The sequence below is a fragment of the Balaenoptera physalus genome (assembly GCF_965194825.1).
Source record: "Balaenoptera physalus genome assembly, chromosome: 3".
Classification (NCBI taxonomy): Eukaryota; Metazoa; Chordata; class Mammalia; order Artiodactyla; family Balaenopteridae; genus Balaenoptera; species Balaenoptera physalus.
In genome coordinates, this window is record NC_138890.1 from 140,291,915 (window position 1) to 140,312,777 (window position 20,863).

A 20,863-nucleotide genomic window follows, 5' to 3' on the forward strand; every position below is an offset into this window, starting at 1 on the left:
TATTAAATTCTTAAAATGTCTTCCAATAACTATAATGCCATAAAACTAGTTTTACCTTGATACATAGCCTGTGCTCCGGTCCAAGCAAAAAGGCTTGCAATAGCATTAGCTCTAAAAACAACTTCTATCTGATTGGCACAGTTTTGTTTCAAGAGCCTTTCCCTTTTTAATTTGTCAGGTAGCAGATGAAACTGGGTATGTCCATAACAGTGTGGATCTGCTGTCTTTGTCCCTGAAGAGCAAAATAAAAACATTTCAGATGAAATACACAAGTAGAATATCTGGAGCACATGTCCTCAGTATTTGCTCCAAGGCTATCTGTCTCCTCTACTCATTATGTGATCAGCATTCAAAATACACAAATGGAAAGCTTGGTTTACTTATTTATTTTATTGATTATAATAAATTTCACCTGAAAGTACAATCTGCTAGCTATCATCAGCTCACTATGACATAGGATAAGTCAAAAGAATATATGTAAAATTTATTTTAAATTCCCTATTATTTCAGTTTTCTCAAACTCCTCGGTCATCGTTAGGAGTTTTGTCATTCTGCTGGTCATAATCACCAAAGGATACAAATGCTTCATAACTTTAAAAACTTCCTTTATAATGCTGACATTCTTGGTTTTAGTGGTTAAGTCTTTTCAACCAAAAGTTCCCCATAATTCACTGTCTAAGACCACAGCGACTGAGAACGTACTGATAAAACAGTTCTGGAGAACCAGCAGAAAGCTGCTTTCTTAAAAATCTTCCTCAATCAGCTAGGAATTAATAAACAAAGAAAAAATAGCCAAAGTATAAGCTGCATGAGCACAGAGATCAGGCCTTATTAATTTTTATATTCCTGATGGTTATCAGTGTGTGGCACAAATGGGAGGCTTTTGTTAAACAAAAGCCAATCACTACCTCAAATCCAGTTCTTACTTGTTTACTTTTGAAAAAACACAAATTACTTTTCTATATAAATAATAAAGCCTAATAAACATAACTATTTGTTAGAGTTAAATACTGTTAATTCAGTAGAAACAAGTAAAATTTTAAATGGCAAGCTGAAAGAATATTTTCTTTCCAATTTTCATGCATACTGCAACCTGAGATGAATTACATTGCTTATAGACTATCTGAGCCTCTTGGTCATCAAGAACTAATTATGCAAATTTGCACAGGACATTTTGAACTCATTTATTAAAAGAGGAAACTTACCAATAAATATGGTATTTTCATACTGCCGTTTGAATAATGGAAGTTTGTCTGGCTTACAATTCATAACAGGGACTTCTACAGGTACAGAATAATCCAGCGGCACAAACTTAAAGAAGAAGTCATAAGTGAATTCACAGCAACGCTAGCATATGTTTTAGTCACATTCTTAATAGATATAAAAATCTTAAAAATGAGATGATTTTACAAAATGATTTAACACTACCATCTAGTGATGGGTCAAATCCAGCCAGCCACCTGTTTTTCCAAATAAAGTTTTATTGGAACACAGTCATGCAAATTCATTTACCTATGGTACACAGCTGCTGTTACATGATAAGAACTGAGAATGCAACAGAGACTTATGGCCCCCAAAGCCTAAAATATTTACTATCCGGACCTCTGCAGAAGAAATGTGCCAACCTCTGACATGGACACACAGATGACACTCAAAACACACTTGTTTTCTCCAAAAGAAGTGTATACACGTAAGATGACCAGCTTATAGCTGTAAAAATGCCTTGACTTATAATTAGGTAGGGTAGTTTACCGTAAATTACAATAATAAACTATTATCAGTATTTTCATATTAAAAAAAAGATTTGTATGGTCCTAAAAACTGAGGACTTAACCCCACTTAAAACGATTATTTGACCTCTGCAAAATATATATACTATAGCAAGTTAAAAAGCTGAAAAAGAATTTCAGCTGAGATATATTCCAAATACACTTGAAAGAAAAAGGTTCTATCCAAAACTTTTTATCCTACGTAGCCCATTACCTAGCCTGCTATGACACTTCCTCCTCAACTGTCAACAGAAACATATGCAATAAATCCTTACCTCGGGTAGTTGTTTGGATATTCGAATCTGGTTGTGTGGTTTATCATTTATTTGGTATCTCAAAGCATCAACTCGACCTTTCCGATGACCACGAGGAATAATTTCTTCACCACGCAACCAGTAAAAGTGAACTGGGCGTTTACAATCTATCAAAAGATATTCAAAAAAATTTTACCTGATAATTTAGATGAATTTAGTTATTGTCAGAACACCAAACTCAGCAATACAGAACTCAAGAACGACTGTGCTGACTGAAAATACATCAAAAATTACTCTTTGATGTAAGATATAGAGTCTGCATTATGTAATAACTTAACTTAAACAATCACAACTTTAATATAACGCTCAAACCTTTATTGTCTACTTGTGCCACACTACATTAAGCATTGTAACCAAAGAGGCTTCTCAGTTAAGAATAAACATAAAATAAGACCAACAGCAGCATCACTCACCAGAAATAAAAAGTTTACTAAGAGTCAGAGGTGTCTTACAAATTACTAATTCAATCTTCACAATAACTCTCAAAGGTATGTACAGTTGTTATCTCCATTATATAGAAGAGGAACCTGGGTTTTGACGAGATTGTCAACTTTCCCAGGCCATCAATCATGAGCAAAGTCTGTGACGCTTCTCTCAAGACCACTTCATTCCCAACTGGGAGGGAAGAAACAAGAACACTACAAGACTCCGTTGAGCACACACCTACAGTCACAGTAACATTAATTCCATAGATATTTATTAAGATACCTACCGGGTGGCAGATATAAAATGATGAACACGTCAGAAACACTCATTTTTAAAACTGCCTATCCATTCATTATTTTTCATGGCTGCATGTAACAGTAAAACAGAAGTTGCTGATTGTTTCCTGGGAACCCAGAATGGCTGGGTTTGAAGCCCGTCCTCCAAATCTACCAGCTGTAAGCTCTTTAACTAGATACATTTTACGTTTCTGTGCCTTGGATGGATCTGTTTGTTTTTTTCATTTATAAAACAACGCTGCCTACTGTAAAGTTACTGTGAGGATTAAATTTGGCACATATAAAATTCAGAGCAGGGCCAGGCACATAGAGAGTACCGAATATACGTTAGGTATTTTAATCAATATCGCCTTTAATATTAACAGTTCTATGACCAAGTAGTACTATTATCGTATTCTCATCTTGAAAATGAGAAAAACTAGGCCAAAATCGGTTTATAAACTAACATAAGGTCAGTAACTTTTTGATGGAAGAGCTAAAAGGCAACCCCAGGCCTGTCCCGCTCTCCAGGAGCCCCTTCTCTTTAACCAACACTTGTCTGGACCTTCACAAAGCAGAGTCCTGGAGGCCTTAGGCTACTTAGCCTAGGGCTGTACAGTGAGTAGGTGGCAGCACAGGCACGAGAACCCAGTCTCCGGACGCTGTGGCCAGCCAGGAGCGAAAGAACTAGGTAAAAAACCTGACCAAACAGAAGAAAGGAAGAGGGGGCAAATCTGGCGCAGACAGGTCCCCTACCATCCCCACCTCCCCCGCCCGCAATGGCGGGCCCGAGGCTCACCGAGGGCGGCGGCAGCCAGGGCCGGATTGCGAGCGCTGAGCAGGCCCGTGAGGGAGGCAACCAGCTGGTCCAAGAAAGGCGAAGCGATGGCCTCACGTTCCAGGTAGAGCGGCACACGCTTCTTGCGCCGCAGAAAGAAGTGCTCCTGCAGGAGGCAGTCACAGGCGGCGGCGCGCAGGGCCGCTACGTCCAGAGCCGGCGCGGGCTCGGTATCGGGCTTGGCAGGCGGCGGCGGCGGCAGGCCCGACAGGAACACGGTCTTGGTAAAGCTCTGGTACCAGCGGTCGGCGTTCAGGGCGAAGGTCTGTGGGTAAACTACGTACTTCATGAACTGCATCTTGGTGAGGATTCGCAGCTTCTCGTCCACCGACTTAGCCGCGTGCACCGTGGCCTGCCATCGCTCCACTCGCCGCTGCCGTGCCGCCTTGCTGTCGGCAGTCAGAGAGGCTACGAGCGGCGGGTAGCGCGCGACTGGGGCCGCCGCGACATCTGGGCCGGTCACTTCGGGAGCCGTGACGGCGGCCCCGGCCGCGGTGTGCAGTGACAGCCCTGGACCACGGAGCACAAGTCTCCAGCACCTGGCCGCCGCCATGTTTGCTGGGCTTCCCGACCCACAGGTCAACTTCAGCAATTGTCCCCGCCTTCTTGCAGTAAGAACCAATCGGAAAGCCGAATCTGAGCCAGGCTTGGGGAGGACGATTCTCAGTGGGCTTGAGAAATCTTACGTCATTATCTCTTAGCCAATCAGATAGCTTCTGCAACTTAGTTTATCGTGGACCGAAGAGTTTGTTGCTGAAAGGAAGAACTCGTGCGCCAATAGGTTTTCCGCGGATGTGGCGGGGAGGAGTGAAACTTTTGAATAGGAGATGCTGCCTGTTTAGGACCAGGGCAAACTTTTTGCCAGAAACCCTTTAGGAGTACTCTGCACCGAAACCTCTGGCCCTTGGCTAAATTTACTGGTTTCATTTATGGATGTCACATCACTTTTCTATTTTAGTTCTTGGGGTCGAGTCCTGTTATTGAAACTACTGTTCTAACATGTTTTTTGATACATGCTTATTTTTTAAATGATGCAAACATCACTCATAGATGACTAGTGCTAATTTTGGGGGAAATAATTACATATATATCTCTATGCTAGTTGATACATAATTTGTTTAATGATAACAATTTACAAAAAGAGGAATATACTTTTACTTGGCTCTAACTTAAAAAGGGAAATAAATTAAAAACTACCAAAGAATTGTATTTAAATTTTGCTTTGTGTTAAAACCAATTATTATTTTTAACATGAATTGGTTCCTACTAATCTGTGAGCTGCTCGAGGTAGGGACTATTTTATTTTTGATCCTCAGTGGCCAATCAACCTTGCATAGTGGGTACTTACCAAATAGCTGCTGAAAAAACTCATCTAAATCACTAAAAATATAAGCTCATTTCAGGTGATCTAATTTATCGACTCTCATTCCTATTATAATCAGGAACTGGAATATTATTTGGACTTATTGCAATAGTTTTTGAGGGTACTGAAAACCAAACATTTTATTGGTAAAAGGAAGTTATAACTAAAGTATTCCTTTAAGCTATAATGGATGATACAATCTAACTATAAAGTTGCAAGTATATTAAACTGACATTTAGAAATAGATGCCCCAAATGCATTATTTTTTTCATTAAGTCATAAATTTTTGAGCAAAGGCTCAAAGGAAGTGAGGAGTGAATCATGACAGTACTGAGAAAAGAGGATTCTGGCAGAAGGAACAGCTGGTGCAGAGGTCCTGAAATGGAAACACGCCTGGTGGGTTCAAGCACAAGCGAGGAGGCCAGTGTGGTTGAAGGAAGTGATGGATGGGGACAGTAGTAGGAAATGAGATTAAGAAGGAAAGAAAAGCCAGAATTTATAGATTCCTAAAGGCAATTTCTAGGATTTTTAGGACTCTTAACTAATATTCAGAGGAGTAAGAAGCCAATGGAGGGTTCCACACAGAGGGATGGCATGGTGTAACTTAGCTTTTAAAAGAATTGCTCTATGTATTAGGCAGTTTAGGCTTACTGATACCATAGACTGGGTGGCTTTAACAACAGAAATTCATTTTCTCTTAGTTCTAAGGGCTGGAAGTCCAAGATGAGGGTGCCAGCGTGGTTGGGTTCTGGTGAGAGCTCTCTTCCTGGCCTGAGGTCGGCTCCCTACTTGCTGTGTCCTCACATGGTGGAGACTGAGTTCTCCCCTGTTGCTTATTATAAGGAGAGAGGCCTATCAGATTAGTGCCCTAACCTTATGACCGTATTTACATAACGTTAACTACTTCTGTAAAGGCTCTGTCTCTGACTGTCTCAAACGCTGTGTCTACAGTCACATTGGAGGTTAGAGCTTAAACATATGAATTTTAGAGAGACACAGTTCAGTCCATAACACTCTGGCTGATTTGGAAATAGATTGTGGAGAGTCAAATTTGGAAGTAGAGAAACCAATTAGAAGACAATTTGCTGTATTTCAGGCAAAAGCTCATTGTGGCTTCCAGAGACAATAGCAGTGAAGATCGTGAGAGTAATCATAGATCCTGAATTGAATATAGGTATGAGAAAGTATCCAAGATTTTGGGCCTGAGCAGTGGAATGAGAGGAGAAGGCCAATGGGCAAGAAATGCATTTTTCCTTTAATCTGTCATCTTTTTTTGGAAGGGGAGAGGGCAGCAGGAGAGTGGGTTAAGATTTGGGAAAGGAAATAGGAGAATCTGTGAAACATGTATTTATCTATTATATATGTTTATTTAGTTGACATTCTCCTAGAAGAAATGGATATTAAGATCTCCCCTATTAAGGTTGCCACTGATCTTAGATTTAAAGTATTATAGTTAAAAGCCATGACATTCTCCAGTGGCCTTTTGAAACCTCTCTACTTGATTCATTCAACAAATATTTATCAAGTGACTACTACATAGAAGCACCTTTCTAGGTACATAGTATACAACAGTGAAATAAAGGCCTTCATAGAGCTTACAAGTTAGTACGTGAAATCTAACCAAATTTGTCAAATATACGTGTTCTGTGCTAGATGGTGATAGGAGCCAAGAAGAAAAGTAAAGCTAGGAAGACTTTTTTGGGTTTAGGGGTTGTGTAGAGTGATTTCAATAGACTGAGCAGAGAAGACCTCCGTGAGAAAGTGACACTTGAATAACATCTGAAGGAGATGAAAGATAGAGCCATGTGGATATCTGGGGGAAAAACATTACAACCAGGGCAGAGGTCGCAATGTATCTGGAAAGTGGGAGGAACAGCAAGGAGGCCAGTGGGCTAAAGTGGAATAGGACATTACCCTTTTGCCAGCAATAGTCAATATCCAATTCAGAAACAGGTTCTGATGAGTTGGGCAATATTTATACTCACTTTTTATTTTCCTGTTGGGAACCTATCTCACTGTCTCCTGGCTGGGCATGAGTTCTGTTGATGTTTGGATGAGACCATAACTTCCCAGTTGATTGAGGTCCTTATCAGAGCTTATATCTCAAACTGAAGGTATGGGAAGGAAATGGAGACTGGATAGTTCCTATTTACAGATGTGGATGAGAGTAACTGCTAGTCCTTTTGAGTTGTTTCCTTCACATGTATTTCTTACTGAAGGCATATTTCTTACCTGGTTGCATATATAACACATTTACATAAAACAGAGAACATAATATACAGTATTACTTGGGGAGAGAGTCTGTGTGTGTGTGTATGTGTAGGATTTTTGATGGTTGGTTTAGAATCAACAGGAAGAAAGCTAAGTGTCTGCATCATATGCCAGGTACTATATTAAGTACTTTATATGTGTCAGTGCCCATAATCTCACAATCACCCTCCAAAGGGACTATTATCCTCCCTCTGGGTTTTTTTTGCAAAGTCACAGAGCTCTTTCTCATCAACAGATGAAGAACAATTAAAACAATTTTGAAAAAAAAAGAATGAAGGGGGAGGACCAGTCTATTTGATTTCAAGACTTAATATTTAGCTATAGTAATCAGTGGAGGAAAGATAGACTCTTCAACAAACAGTGCTAGAACAATTGAATATCCATAAGCCAAAAATAAAAACAAAAAGAACTTCGACCTATTTCTTACATCTTTTGGAAAAATTAACTCAAAGTGGACCACAGACTTAAATGTAAACATAAAATTATTAGAAAAAAAAAAAAAGAGAAAAAAATCCTCAGGTTCCAGAGCTAGGCAAAGAGTTTTTAGTGTTGACACCAAAAGCATGATCCATAAAAGGAAAAATTGATAAACTGGGCATCGTAAAAATAAACCTTTTGCTCTGCAAAACATACTCTTAAAAGGATGAAAAAGCTACAGAGTGAGAGAAAATAACTGCAAACCATATATCTGACAAACAACCAGTATTTAGAACACATAAAAAGGAACTCTAAAAACTCAACAGTAAACAAAACAATCCAATTAGAAGATAGGTTTTTAAAAAATGACTATCAAAGAGAATATACAGATGGCAAATAAGCACATGAAACGATGTTCAAGATCATTAACCATAACGGAAATGCAAATTAAAATCAAAATGAGATTTTATTATATTCTTATCAGAATAGCTAAAATAAAATAACAGCAAATACTGATGAGGCTTAGGAGAAATTAGATCACCCAGTACTTTGCTGGCTGAATGTAAAATGGCACAGCTACTCTAGTAAACAATTTGTCATTTTCTTCAAAAAATTTACCATACAGCTATCACATGACCCACACTCTTAGGGTTTCTATCCCAGAAAAAGGAAAATTTATTTTCAAGCAAAAACCTATACATAATATAACCTTATTCATTAGAGCCCCAAATTAAAACAAACAAAAAACCAAAACAAAACCCAGGTGTCCTTCAATGGGTGAATGTTTAATCAATCTATGATACATCGATACCATGGAGTACTCTCGGCAATAAAAAGGAAAGACCTACTGATACATGTAATACCTGCATGAATCTCCAGAAAATTAGATTGAGTGAGAAAAGCCAACCCTTCCAGAGGAAGCTCGGCGGCCATGGCCGCTGTAAGCAGGCCAGGCGCCTGCTGGCTGACAGGCTTTCCCCTAAAGCTGGCGAAGGTGCAGCCGCCGTCCAAGCTGCCGCAGCTTCCGGACCCGCGGCGTGACAGGTTCCAGCAGCGAGGGACACAGCTGCCGTCAGATCTCATTATGCATCAGAAAAATGAAAAAAACAGACGAAAATTCTATGGAGGAAAGGAATCCACTTAGCCTTTTCTTAGAAATGGAATACTGGGTTTGGAGGCTTTAAGAGGTTCTACTTTCATCAACAGTTGTGCATTCTGAAAGCCAAGTTGGGAAGGCCAGTTACTTGGAGCAAGCATTTGAGGCATTTCCAACGCAGAAAGAAGGCCCTTCAAATCCAGAAAATGTGGATCCAGGATGAACCCCTTTTTGCTAAGACAAAGTCCGATATGGCTGTTCAGAATCTTAGTACTTTGTCCTCTAAAGTGAAAAGAAAGGACACTAAACACTTCATTTCCTCCTCAAGTACCTTCCTGAAACTCCAAGCAGAGAAGTTGCTATCATCAGCAAAGAACTCTGATCATGAATACTCTGGAGAGAAAAGTCTCGTGAAGGCAGCTGCCGACGTACCAGCAAATAGTGTTTTAAGTCAGGCCAGTGGTCACAGACCTAGGATGGAGCCACAGGCTTCTGATCTTCCTATGAAGTTCAATGGGGAGAGACAGAGTACAGGTGAGAGTGGCACAACTGTGGTCACCTTGAGCAACCATAAGAGAAAGCGCTTTTGTTATGGCTGCTACCAAGGGCTGGAGCACCACAGGAATGGGGGACCCCTGATTCCAAAAAAGTTCCAACTTAATCAACAGAGAAGAATAAAAGTTTCTCCTCATATGATGTATGAGAAATTATCCATGATTAGATTTTGGTACAGGATTCTCAGATCCCAGCACTTCAGAACAAAAAGCAAAGTTTGCAAGCTAAAAAAAGCCCAGCAAAGCTGGGCACAGGTCACTGGGGACCATCAAGAGACCCTTAGGGAGAACGGTGCGGGTGGCAGTTGCAGCCCATTCCCTTCCCCAGAACCTGAAGACCCTTCTTGCCGGCATTAACCATACCTTCCAGATATGGAGAGCAATGCTGTGGTGAAGGGAAAGAACTCTCATGTGCCTCATGGCCACGCTAAATGAAGGCCTCTCTTGGGCAAGGAGCTTAGTTTAGATGAAGCATTCCCTGACCAACAGAATGGCCGTGCCACATGCACCTGGGACCAGTCACCCTGTTCCTCTCCTAAGTGGGAGTGTACAGAGATGATTCATGACATCCCCTTACCAGAACATCATTCTAGTAACATGTTTATCTTGGAAACTGAGAGAGAAGTTACGGCTCTGGGTCAGGAAAATCGGATAAGTACTGTCAATGATGACAGAGTAAAACTGTCAGTGTCAGGGGCAGATCAATCTGTGAGTAGTGTAGATGGGGGTTGAGAAACTTTAATGTAGATAGTCTACATTTAGAGTTAGATACAAGAAAAAAAATGAAGATAAATGTTCTTTTCCTACAGGTCCAACATATAACAATTTATATGCATCTATGGAAGTATGTTCTTTGTCTTCCCTAAACCATTCTCTTTGCTGATTTGTTGTTTGTTTGTTTGTTTGTTTTTTGGTATCATAAAGAATTTCATGAATTTACTTATGTGTTTTTTGTTTGTTTGTTTATTTGTTTTAACATCTTTATTGGAGTATAGTTGCTTTACAATGGTGTGCTGGTTTCTGCTTCATAACAAAGTTAATCGGCTATACATATACATATATCCCCATATCCCCTCCCTCTTGCGTCTCCCTCCCACCCCTCCCTATCCCACCCCTCTAGGTGGTCACAAAGCACCGAGCTGATCTCCCTGTGCTATGCGGCTGCTTCCCACTAGCTATTGGTTTTACATGTGGTAGTGTATATATGTCCATGCCACTCTCTCACTCTTTGCTGATTTGAAAGATCTCATTTGAGATCTAGGCCCAGCTCTGCCACTTTCACTTTCCTTATTTAGGAGACTAGATTAATAAAACCCACTTTACAAGTTTGCTATGGGGATTTAATGAGGTGGCATATGTAAAATGATGCAAAACAACATTTGCCAAGTACCAAACACTCTATAGGTGCCAATGTTTTTAATTCCCTCAGCAACATACTTTAAATCAGAGCACTGATTTTCCTGAGGTAAGGGATTTGCTCAAGCTCATTAAGGGTCAGAACCAGCATTAAACCATGATCTCTGACCATGAAGCCCATGCTCGTAAAGAGTGGTTTTGTAAACTAGAACGATGAGATCCAGGAATTCTTAAAAGGTAGGAAGTCAACTTTCTAAGATTGTATGCACAATTCAGAAATAATAGGAAACTTGGATAATATGAAATTCACCTATATCTACTTAGCACAAAATATTTCAGAATCTTGTGCATTATTTTGACTAGTCCATGACTTTTCCTATCTCACAAATAAGCAATGTGAGGGAAACTGAAATATTTTCTCTTGGCCTCAAAAATCTTATCAGAGATACAGGAGTCATAGGACAGCATAGCAGAGCTTTAAGTTTTCTAAACTACAGAAGAGGAGGTCACAGTGGACTTCTCAGGAATAATGAATCAACAACCTAAGTCAACTCAAAATGACATAGATGGTGGGGAGAATGGAGAAAGTTGACTGCCATGTCAGCAAATAATCATGTAGCTAATTCTGCTTCCAAGAAATAAGAGCACTTTAACTTCCATGATCAGGATATGGTCCTCCACTGTGGGCGAACAATTCTGAGGCATCAGTGTCCTAAAACCTATATAACAACAGCAACAATAAAATATGGTCATGGCAAAGAAATTCATTAAATGAAAAATAGTAATTAGGATCAACTTCTACAGTCCATATCAATAGCATAATGTTCCAAATATTTTCCCACAGAAATTAAGGTTAATACGTCTATAGAAAAAACCCACAAAAAATGTTCACTTTGGTGCACCGTCAAAGTTTGTAGGAATAAGGTGGGGTGTTTTTCTTATTGACTAATATTTCATGATTATAACACAGCAGTGAGCTTCCATGTTATAATGATTTGCTGTAAACGATTGAGTGGATAAATAATCTGCAAAGTAGACTTCTAAGAACTTGAAAAGTGTAAGTTTGTATTTATCATTTTTGCTGTTTGTGGTCAAGCAGTACACAAAGGTATAATACGTGTTTTGAAAAAGTATATATGTTGATCATATTCGTGATTGGAAATTTCAACCACATACAAAAAATTATAAAACGAAAACTCTTCTATGATTTTCACTCCCTAAGATAAGTTTGATTAAAAAGTAGATAGCATTTCAGATTTCAAAGAAACTGCTAATTCAGGATTCTTGAACTTCTTGGTTAGCTCCTTTTATTGGTATTTCTATTGATCAGACCTTGCTACTTCTCAGCATGGTTTTTTTTTAATTCTTTTTAAAAAAATTTTATTAGAGTATAGTTGATTTCAGCATGTTTATACAATTTGTAATTGATCTTTTCAAAGATAAATCAGAGCCACTTCAAAATTCCAGTGACACTTTTAAAATCAAATTTTTCTTAAATAATAAATGTCTAAGGTCAATAATTCAGAGACCAAAGGATGGGCAGTGAAAAATTCTCCTCCTTCCTCACTCTTTTTTTTTTTTTTTTTTAACATCTTTATTGGAGTATAATTGTTTTACAATGGTGTATTAGTTTCTGCTTTATAACAAAGTGAATCAGTTATACATATACATATGTTCCCATATCTCTTCCCTCTTGCGTCTCCCTCCCTCCCACCCTCCCTATCCCACCCCTCTAGGTGGTCACAAAGCACCGAGCTGATCTCCCTGTGCTATGCGGCAGCTTCCCACTAGCTGTCTATTTTACATTTGGTTAGTTCCTCCCTTTCCTTCTCCAGAGGCAATTACTGTTATCAGTCTCTGGTATATCCTTTTAAAGAACTCTATTCCTGCATAAGAATTTCGACATATACATACACACTCAAAGGGTCAGATGTTATTTGTTCTTGTCACTGACTGCTTATTCAAATCCACTCTGAAGAGCTATTTCCTTCTTGCATCTTGGAGAAAATGTAGGTCAAGATTTATTATTTTTCTAGTTGATCTCAGACAAATCCTCCAGTTCCTTCTAGTCACAAAAATGTCTTAACCCTGTAACTCCATGTTCAGTTCAATGCAATAAGGAACAGAAACAATGCTGTCAACTTCATTTAAAGTTCTATCCTCTCTCTCCACCCTTAACTCAAGCTGCCTTAGCCTGGCTGGCGGAAGCCTGGGTGGGCTTCCTCTACTTCCCTACATCAGCTTCTCCCCTGCTCACTAGGTTGCTCCTGGCAACTCCATGTTTTAAGTTGTGACTCAGACACCACTGTGCCCCCAAACTCCAAGAAACCAGTACTAAGCTCCTCCAGGGGGTCTGATGGTCTTTCTAGGTAGGCTTGAGATAAAGGAAAGTCGCTCCTCCTGCCCTCTCAATGATGACGTTGGGGTGGGAGAGACTCAGTATGTTCTCAGTCTCTCCTGACCTTTGGATTGGGGGAGGGTCAAGAAGTACAAAACCGTGTTTTATAAACTCCTTTGCAATTGCTGCATACTTAGCCTGGCACTTACTTGGAAACATGGAACTACTTGGCACCTTGTGTTTTAGGGCTTCAGCTGAAAACAAGACAGAGATAGTGTGTGTGTATGTCTATATACAGAAATAGAGAGAGAAGTCTACCTTCTTTTTCTAAATCATTTTAGATGTATCATCAAGGAATCAAATATTCTCATCATAATTTTTAATTGAGTTATTTTTCTACATTCTAATATGAGTATTGGTCACCCACTAGAATGTATGTCATTTTAGAAGAATAAAAACATTTGATTAATCAAATCACCCATTTTTGCCATATTAAGAATGTCCCTGGAGAGGGCAATCTTTCCTAAATAAAAGGCAAGCTTCACAAGGAGAGGATCTCCCCCCCTTTTTTTTTCTTCCTGGACCACAGATGCAAGAAGCCATAAACCAGGGGGGACAAAAGCCCATTTTGAAGAGTGAGGAAACAGAAAGATAGGTGTGGCTGGGACCTTCTTATCTTCTTGAAGCCATGCATTAGTCCAGATGCTTGTCTCCAGACTTATTGTTATGTGAGGAAAAGAACCAACAATACAGGTTCATTGCTCTGCCATAGATAGATTTATCTCCCACTCATGGCTTCAGAGCAGCAGACCCAATTATTGTCTCCCACAATGCTCATAAAGCTATAAATATTTTCTATAGATGCTTATATGAGAGACAAATACTTACAAGACACTTATTTTTTCACTTTGGGTAGGATAAGTTTTAAAGAAAAACAGAATTAATCTCATACATAAGAAGAGTCCTCTAGGTCAATAGATAAAAATTTAACACTTTTTTCTATAGCTGCTTTATAATCCTTAGTATGCATCTGCTATAATTTATTTAGACAGTCTTGTAGATGGGCATTCAGGTTAATTCAATATTTTTAAATCTCCTTTCTTTTTTACATTACAGGCAATTATATAATAAATATGTTCAAGTACTACTGCTCTTATTTTCCTAGGCTAGACTCTGAAGAGTGGAGTTTCCGTGACACAAGTTATATGCCCTTTTGATTTTTAGACATATTACCAACAATTTACACTTCTACCACAGTGAAGTGCACATTTTCTCCCATTCTCACCAACACTGCCTTTTTAAAAAGTAATTTTGGCCAAGCTTAATAGATTATATAATTGCTTTAACTTTTATTTATCAGATGTTAAAAGGTAAACCAAGGCACATTAAAATTTACAGGAGTTTATTTCAGCAAACATTGGTTCTAATTGGCAGCACCAAACTGAAAGTGTTTAGGAGTGCTCTGCTGACTGAAGCCAAGGGAAAGACTTTTCCAGAGAAGATCAGAGGCAAAGCAAAGAAATTATCTGATTGGCTACAGCTTAGGCGGTTGCCTTATTTGGGGAAGGCTGGTTGGCTCTTTGTGATTAGCTGTTCTTCAGTTTTGTTTTCTTAGATGCGAGTGCATTGACTCTGACTTAGATTTCAGTGTGCTTACCTCGGTTACCAAGGCATTAGAGACACCTCAGTCTAACTGCCTCCTTGTTTAATTACTATAACACAGACCACAACTGAGGTTGAGCATCTTTTCATATATTTGTCCACCACTTACATTTCTTTTTTATGAATAGGCTTTGCCCTTTTTTGGTCTTTTTCTTTGAAGTTCTTTGCCTATAAAATATTCACTGTGTGTTATTAACCTTGTTAATTTGGAGTCTTGCTACACAAAATTTTTATCCATTCAAAAATGTGTATCTTCTTTTTTATGACTTCTAGTTTTCTGTTTTGCTGAAGAAAATCCTCCCACCTTATGTGAAAATTTAGATTTTAATCTAATTCATCTGGATTAGTGGTCCTTGAAATAAGAGAAAGTGTTACGGAAGTTACAAAGAATAGCCCAACTGGATTATGCATGAACAAGTTCAGTAGAAACATTTCCAATATTGTACAATTGGAGGTGTATAGTTGATGCATGTCCTAAGTTAATTTAGACGTGGATTTGAATTGAGGAGGGAGGTCACTTACATGTGACTATGTATACATTGATGTCTCAGTGTACCCATAGTCATAATACTCCAATTCATAATATTCTAAAATAAATACAGAGACACAGTATGACTGTAGTATGACCATACATCATTTTACTAGATTTTGTATGTTCCAATGTCAATGATGTAGAGATGTTCAGTAAATATTGGGCTCAGATTTTGCTTTGTTATATCTCTTGGGTATATTGATAAAAGTCGCCTGCCAGGTGTCCTTTTATCTCTGGCTACCTTGAGCACATTGCCTCTCAAGCAGCATATGATGCTAGAACTTGTGTAAGAATCATATCCACTTTCCTAGCTCCATTCTACATTTTTTTCCCCTTTTATATCCTAGGCCATGTCCTCTGTTATCAACATACAATTCAGGATAGTGTCACTGATGTCACTATTTTGAATATTTTCTATGGGAGAGCATACAGATTTATAACTCTTCTCTATTTTAATGGAAACCTGTATTAATGACACTTGCATATCTACCAATTTTCTTTTCTCCTATAAATCATTTTCTTTAGTATAGTACCCTATACAAAGGGAAACTTAAGAGATAACACCCAAGGGCTGTCTTTCTCAATTTGTGTAGATTCCTTTTCTCTAAGTGTAATTTCTCAATAATCAAGTAATTTCCTAACTGAACAGATACCCCAGGAACTTGTCTTTCCTCCCACATGCATTTTTACTTTTCATAAAGAAATAATTAGAATACAACATAATAGGTGTTACTTTACACACATACAAAATAGTGTGTAAAACAGTGTTTTTCATTATACTGAATTGAGATGGATATTCCTATATCTTCTCATCTATTCAGTTTTCTGGTTGTGGCATGTTTTTGGAATTCAGTGACCATCCCTCTCTTCTTCTTCCTCCTGAGTGGTAGAACCTTAATCGTGCTCAGGCATTTATCATCCAATACGCTCTGCAAAGCCAACACTTCCCTCAGTCCATGGGGGTGGATCATGATTAGCTTGAGCCAGTTGTGGTAATTCTAGCCAATTTTCAATGATGGCTCAGAAAAGGGCATATGACCCAATCCTGGTCCATGAAGCCTGAAGGGGAATTCCCCGCAAGGCTTCTAGAAAGGTTTTTCTCTTCAATAAAAGGAGACACCATCTTCTTCCCCAGCAGTTATTGTATTGTGTTGGCCAAAAAAGTTCGTTCGGGTTTTCCTGTAACATCTTATGGAAAAACCCCAAAGAACTTTTTGGCCAACCCAGTATCTCCATGTGATGCTTGAAATTGCTTCAGCCATTTATAACCATGAATGGAAACATCACAGAAATGCTAAAGATGACAGAATGGAAAGATGGTCCCGATTCCCTGATGATATTTTCATATTGTTGAGTTAAACAACTGTGTAGTAAGGCATTAACTGACCAGGCTTGGAGTGTTCAAACTCTGAACGTTCCAAAGCAAAGACTGGCTAGAGGAGGGGGTAGGGGTGGGTCCTGGGATTTAACCCCTAAGCCCTTGGAATATCCTGCTAGATGAGTGTGTTTTTGTATAACTGGGGTCTTGGACCATACAGTATCAATTTGACCTCTGAAGAGGCTAGAGTGTAAATAAGGTCAGTCAAGCAAGTACTCTGTGCCTATGTGACTGACCCTCAGTAAAAATCCTAGACATCAAGGTTCAGGTAAGCTTTGTTGGTTGGCAACATGTCATATGTTGTTGCTGGGAGAATTACACATTGTCTGTATGACACCAGTGAGAGAGGACAACTAGAAGCTTGCAACTGTTTTCTCCTGGCCTCTACTCTATGCACCTTTTTCCTTTATTGATATTAATCTTTATCCTTTCACTATAATGAGCCATAACCATGAGCATAAAAGCATTTGCGTTCTGTGAGTACTTGAAAATCATCAAACTTAAGGGTGGCCTTGGGGACTCCCAACACAAGCCCGAAACATCTCCCTTCACATTACTTACTACCTGAATTAATGATGTGGCCAAGGGAGACCCGGCAGACATTTCTGTCAATTCATAGTTTCTGTCAAGCTAAGCCTAATGTCTCACATGAACTATGACTAAGCTACATCTCCTGCTCTGTAGTTATAACCACTTAATCTCAAATTCAACATTTTACATCTACCCCCTTCAGTGTCATCTTATTCAAGTCAGACAACTCTATCTTTTCAAGATTCTTTTAGGTCCTGTTTCTGTTATCAGCATTTTTGTTATCATTCCTTCCTTACTATTTGCCAAGGTGTGTGAGATGTCACCATTCTTGATCATATCTTTATATATCTGGCATAATGTAAATTTCATGGGCAGGAGTTTCATCTGTCTTGTTTACAGCTACCTTCCTAGTGCAGAAAAATATATATTTCTGTACTAAATTAATGAGAAGAGATTTTATCTCTGGGCAGATTCTTTTTAAACACATATATATACCCTAAGAATAATAATATAATTATCCTTCAACATTCACGTACCATATAGATTATCTATTGTCTACAACCAGGTAAGAGAAGAACACTGAGGAATAGAATGTATTTAAGACTTATTTTGGGGTTGGTGAGGTAAGAAAGATGAAAGGCTTTGGAAGCATGAAAAAACAGCCCATGGAGGAAAGGTCTGGTTGGAGAATGCAGTAGAAACTTCTGATTTTTTTGGTGGCCACATGAATATGCTACACTTCTGAGCAGAGAAGGGGAGAAAAGGGTAGTTGGGGCAGGCATATTGAGTCAGGAGTAAGGCAAGTGTCTCAGTCACCTCCAGTGCAGACTTTGAGTGGTGCAAAAACATCAAATATTACATAAATGATATTTTTAATAAAACATCTTTAAAAAATCAAAGTTAATACCAAAAAGTTCATAGTGAACAAAATGTCAAAATTTTAAATGAAGACAGGATCAACAGAAGCACTGATCTACTCACAATCTATTCCCAGTCTAGACGTGAAGCCCCTAAGAGGCCATGCATCTGATGATGCTTCCTTAAATACTAGATTGGTGAGTTTCCCCTCATCCTATTCTCTATCTGTACATAGGTCTGGTCCTTCCTCCCCAACAAAGACTTCTTAAGGAGATACCAATGAAATTGAATATACTTTTTATATATAGGATCAGATTTTAATGTGGCTTAGTGTCCTACCAAACTGATTATTGGGTTATATATTTTCCTATTTCTCTGTATGAAATGCTTTTGAAATAAATACAAATTAAGAAGACTAAAAAAAACTGCATAAGCTTCATGATTCATTAAGAAATATATGTACACAAAGACACACAGAAAAGCCCAGGAAAAAAGTGCAATAAAATTTTAACAAATGTTGAAAATTGGTGATGGAATTATTGGCATTTTTCCTCCCTATAATTTCTAATTTATCTTTATTGGATACAGATTGTTTCTTTCTTTTACAAATCAGAACAAAACTTGGAAATTAAAAGTTAGGAAAAAAAGTAACAGGTAATCAGAATCTGAATAGATGTACCATTTCTTATTATATCAGATAGCCAATTCCTTGTTGAATAAATTTGATCATATAGTAAAATTCTAACCCAAAGTAGAATTCTGGGTTAGATTGTACTGATCTTCCATGCCAAAGTCTAATAGTCTGCTCACCCAAGTTCAAATTTAGAGAGGATAAACTAGTAAATTCAGTGCTAGGAATTGGAAAAAACTATCAGACACTTGAAGAAATGTCAAAAGTCAACAGAGAATAACCTGAAAGAAGCCAGTGTGGAATCAGAACAGACAACAGCTAACTTGGAAGACGCTCACCTCTTGTTTAAGTGCAGGTTCCATGGCCTACACATTGAGCTGACAACAAAACACAGTTGCAGAGGCTTCCCAGGAAGACAGGTGGCAGAAAGAGAAACAGGATAAAAGGCACAACATCGTGTTCAGCTAGTCTGCTCTACATCGGTGGGAGAATAAACAGAATCTTAGACTTGTGCCCAAGAAGTGTCATTCTGAACTAGAGAGAAAGTGATATCTTTGACAAAGTAGCTTCTTCATTTATAGCTATACCTCCATGATTCCCTGAGCCCAGCAACTAGCGCTGGCTTGTTCCCACAGTAATAGGAACATGAAGTCTTGATGTAGGATGAAGATTTTGGACCTGAGTTTATCCTTTATGTTGTAATGACTGTATCTTTATGTAGAGTCTTGTATGCCATAATAATTTTGCTTGTGATCCTTTACGGGATGGGCAATCATGGCAGAACTATAGGCAGAGAAATTATTACATATAGGAAAGATAACTCTGATGGCAGCAAAGAATAAATATGAGGGATAAGAATGGAGGTGTACAAAACATTAATAAAGCTACTGCAATTGTCAAGAGAAAAATGATGAGAGTCTGAACTGAAGTGGTGATGGAGAGGGTGATATATAGGAGAGAAATTTTGGATGTATAATCAACTGAACTTATATAGGAAATAAAGGAACATGAAAAATCTCCTAGAATAACCCTCAGGGAAATGATACCGATGTTGGCATCATTATTCAAATGTGGAGGGAAGTATGTTTTAGTCAGGGAAAATGATGAGTCCATTTTTGGATATCCTTCTACCAATTATTAGACATATGACAGTGGAGCTCAGGACCAAGGTGTAGTCTGGAAATACAGATGTGGAGGTCAATAAATGTGTGGTAGGTTGAAACCATGAGCACAAGTGAGATTGCCTTGACACATTACTGAGAATGAGAAGAGAGTAGTTTGGACTTTGGTGGACACCAATATTTCAGAGTTTGGCAGATTAGAGGGTCTTTGCCAAGGTAAAGGAGAAACCTCCTCAGAGATAGAAAGAAGGCCAGAAGAGCGTAGTTTTGTAGAAATCATGATAGAGGATCCCAGATAGTGTTGAATCTTGAAGAGAACTTAAACAGAAACAGATAATTCGTACTGATTTGATAACAAGGAAGCTACTAGTTACATTACTGAGAACATAATTGTTCTCAGTAATGGATATTCTTACCATAAGCGGATATTCTTAAATATTTATTCTCTAAGTGGCAGCCATGGATTTGTGCAGTGAACAACCTGTGTGAGCATTCAAGGCAGTCCTGACTACATATTGTTTAGTTTTGCATGTTTTTGAACTTTAATGAACTAAATGAAGTCATGCTATGTATTTTCTTCTGTGATGGGCTTAATTATTCAACTTTAAGATTCTAAGATTTCTCCATATTGAATTTTATAGTTGTGGTTTGCTTACTTTTCTGTTGCATAGTATTACTTTTTATGGATAGATTTCAGTAGGGAATCCTCCTGTTTTTTTAACATTTGCATTGTTTCTCGTTTTTGGCTATTTCAAATAATCCTCCTCGAACATACGTTCTCTGTAGTATATGCTAAAAGTGGAATGGTGGGGTCATCTTCAACTTTAGTAGGGCATCAAATATTTTTCCAAGGCAATTGTTTCCACTAATTTATCATCAGCAACACTTGATACTGTCAGACACATTTTTGCTCATTTGGTGTGTGTAAAATAGAATTTTTGTGGTTCTAATTTGCATTTCCCTGACTACTAATGAATTTGACCATGTTTAAATATGTTTGCTGATCATTTGTATTTCCTCTGCTATGAAATGCCTCTTCAGGAGTTGTCCATCTTTTTTAAATGACTTGAAATTATGTTTTCCAGTATGTAGCTTGACTCTTCACTTTCTTTTTTATATCATTTGATAAACAT

The 20,863-nt window shown here is 38.4% G+C and overlaps 1 protein-coding gene and 1 pseudogene across 12 annotated transcripts in view; one reads left to right on the forward strand and one right to left on the reverse strand.

Moving 5' to 3' along the window:
• MRPS30 (mitochondrial ribosomal protein S30) overlaps positions 1-5,709 on the reverse strand; it is a 146,100-nt gene extending 140,391 nt beyond the window's left edge. For 5 of the 11 annotated variants that reach the window (XR_014261959.1, XR_014261960.1, XR_014261961.1 and 2 more), the window contains exons 1-4: positions 3,584-5,709; positions 2,045-2,190; positions 1,206-1,311; positions 56-232 (exon numbers count right to left, since the gene is read on the reverse strand). Coding sequence is in view for 6 of the 11 variants with exons in the window: in XM_082455908.1 (XP_082312034.1) it covers positions 56-232; positions 1,206-1,311; positions 2,045-2,190; positions 3,584-4,175 (1,021 nt within the window). In the remaining 5 variants the exon portion in view is untranslated. The remainder of the gene's footprint in view (positions 1-55; positions 233-1,205; positions 1,312-2,044; positions 2,191-3,583) is intronic. The other 6 variants (XM_082455906.1, XM_082455907.1, XR_014261963.1 and 3 more) reach the window with 5 other exon arrangements.
• LOC309657720 (sentrin-specific protease 5 pseudogene) lies at positions 5,307-12,485 on the forward strand (annotated as a pseudogene). The gene is made up of 2 exons: positions 5,307-5,443; positions 8,659-12,485. The product of its transcript is annotated as a sentrin-specific protease 5 pseudogene (transcript).
• The last annotated feature ends 8,378 nt before the right edge of the window (positions 12,486-20,863 follow it).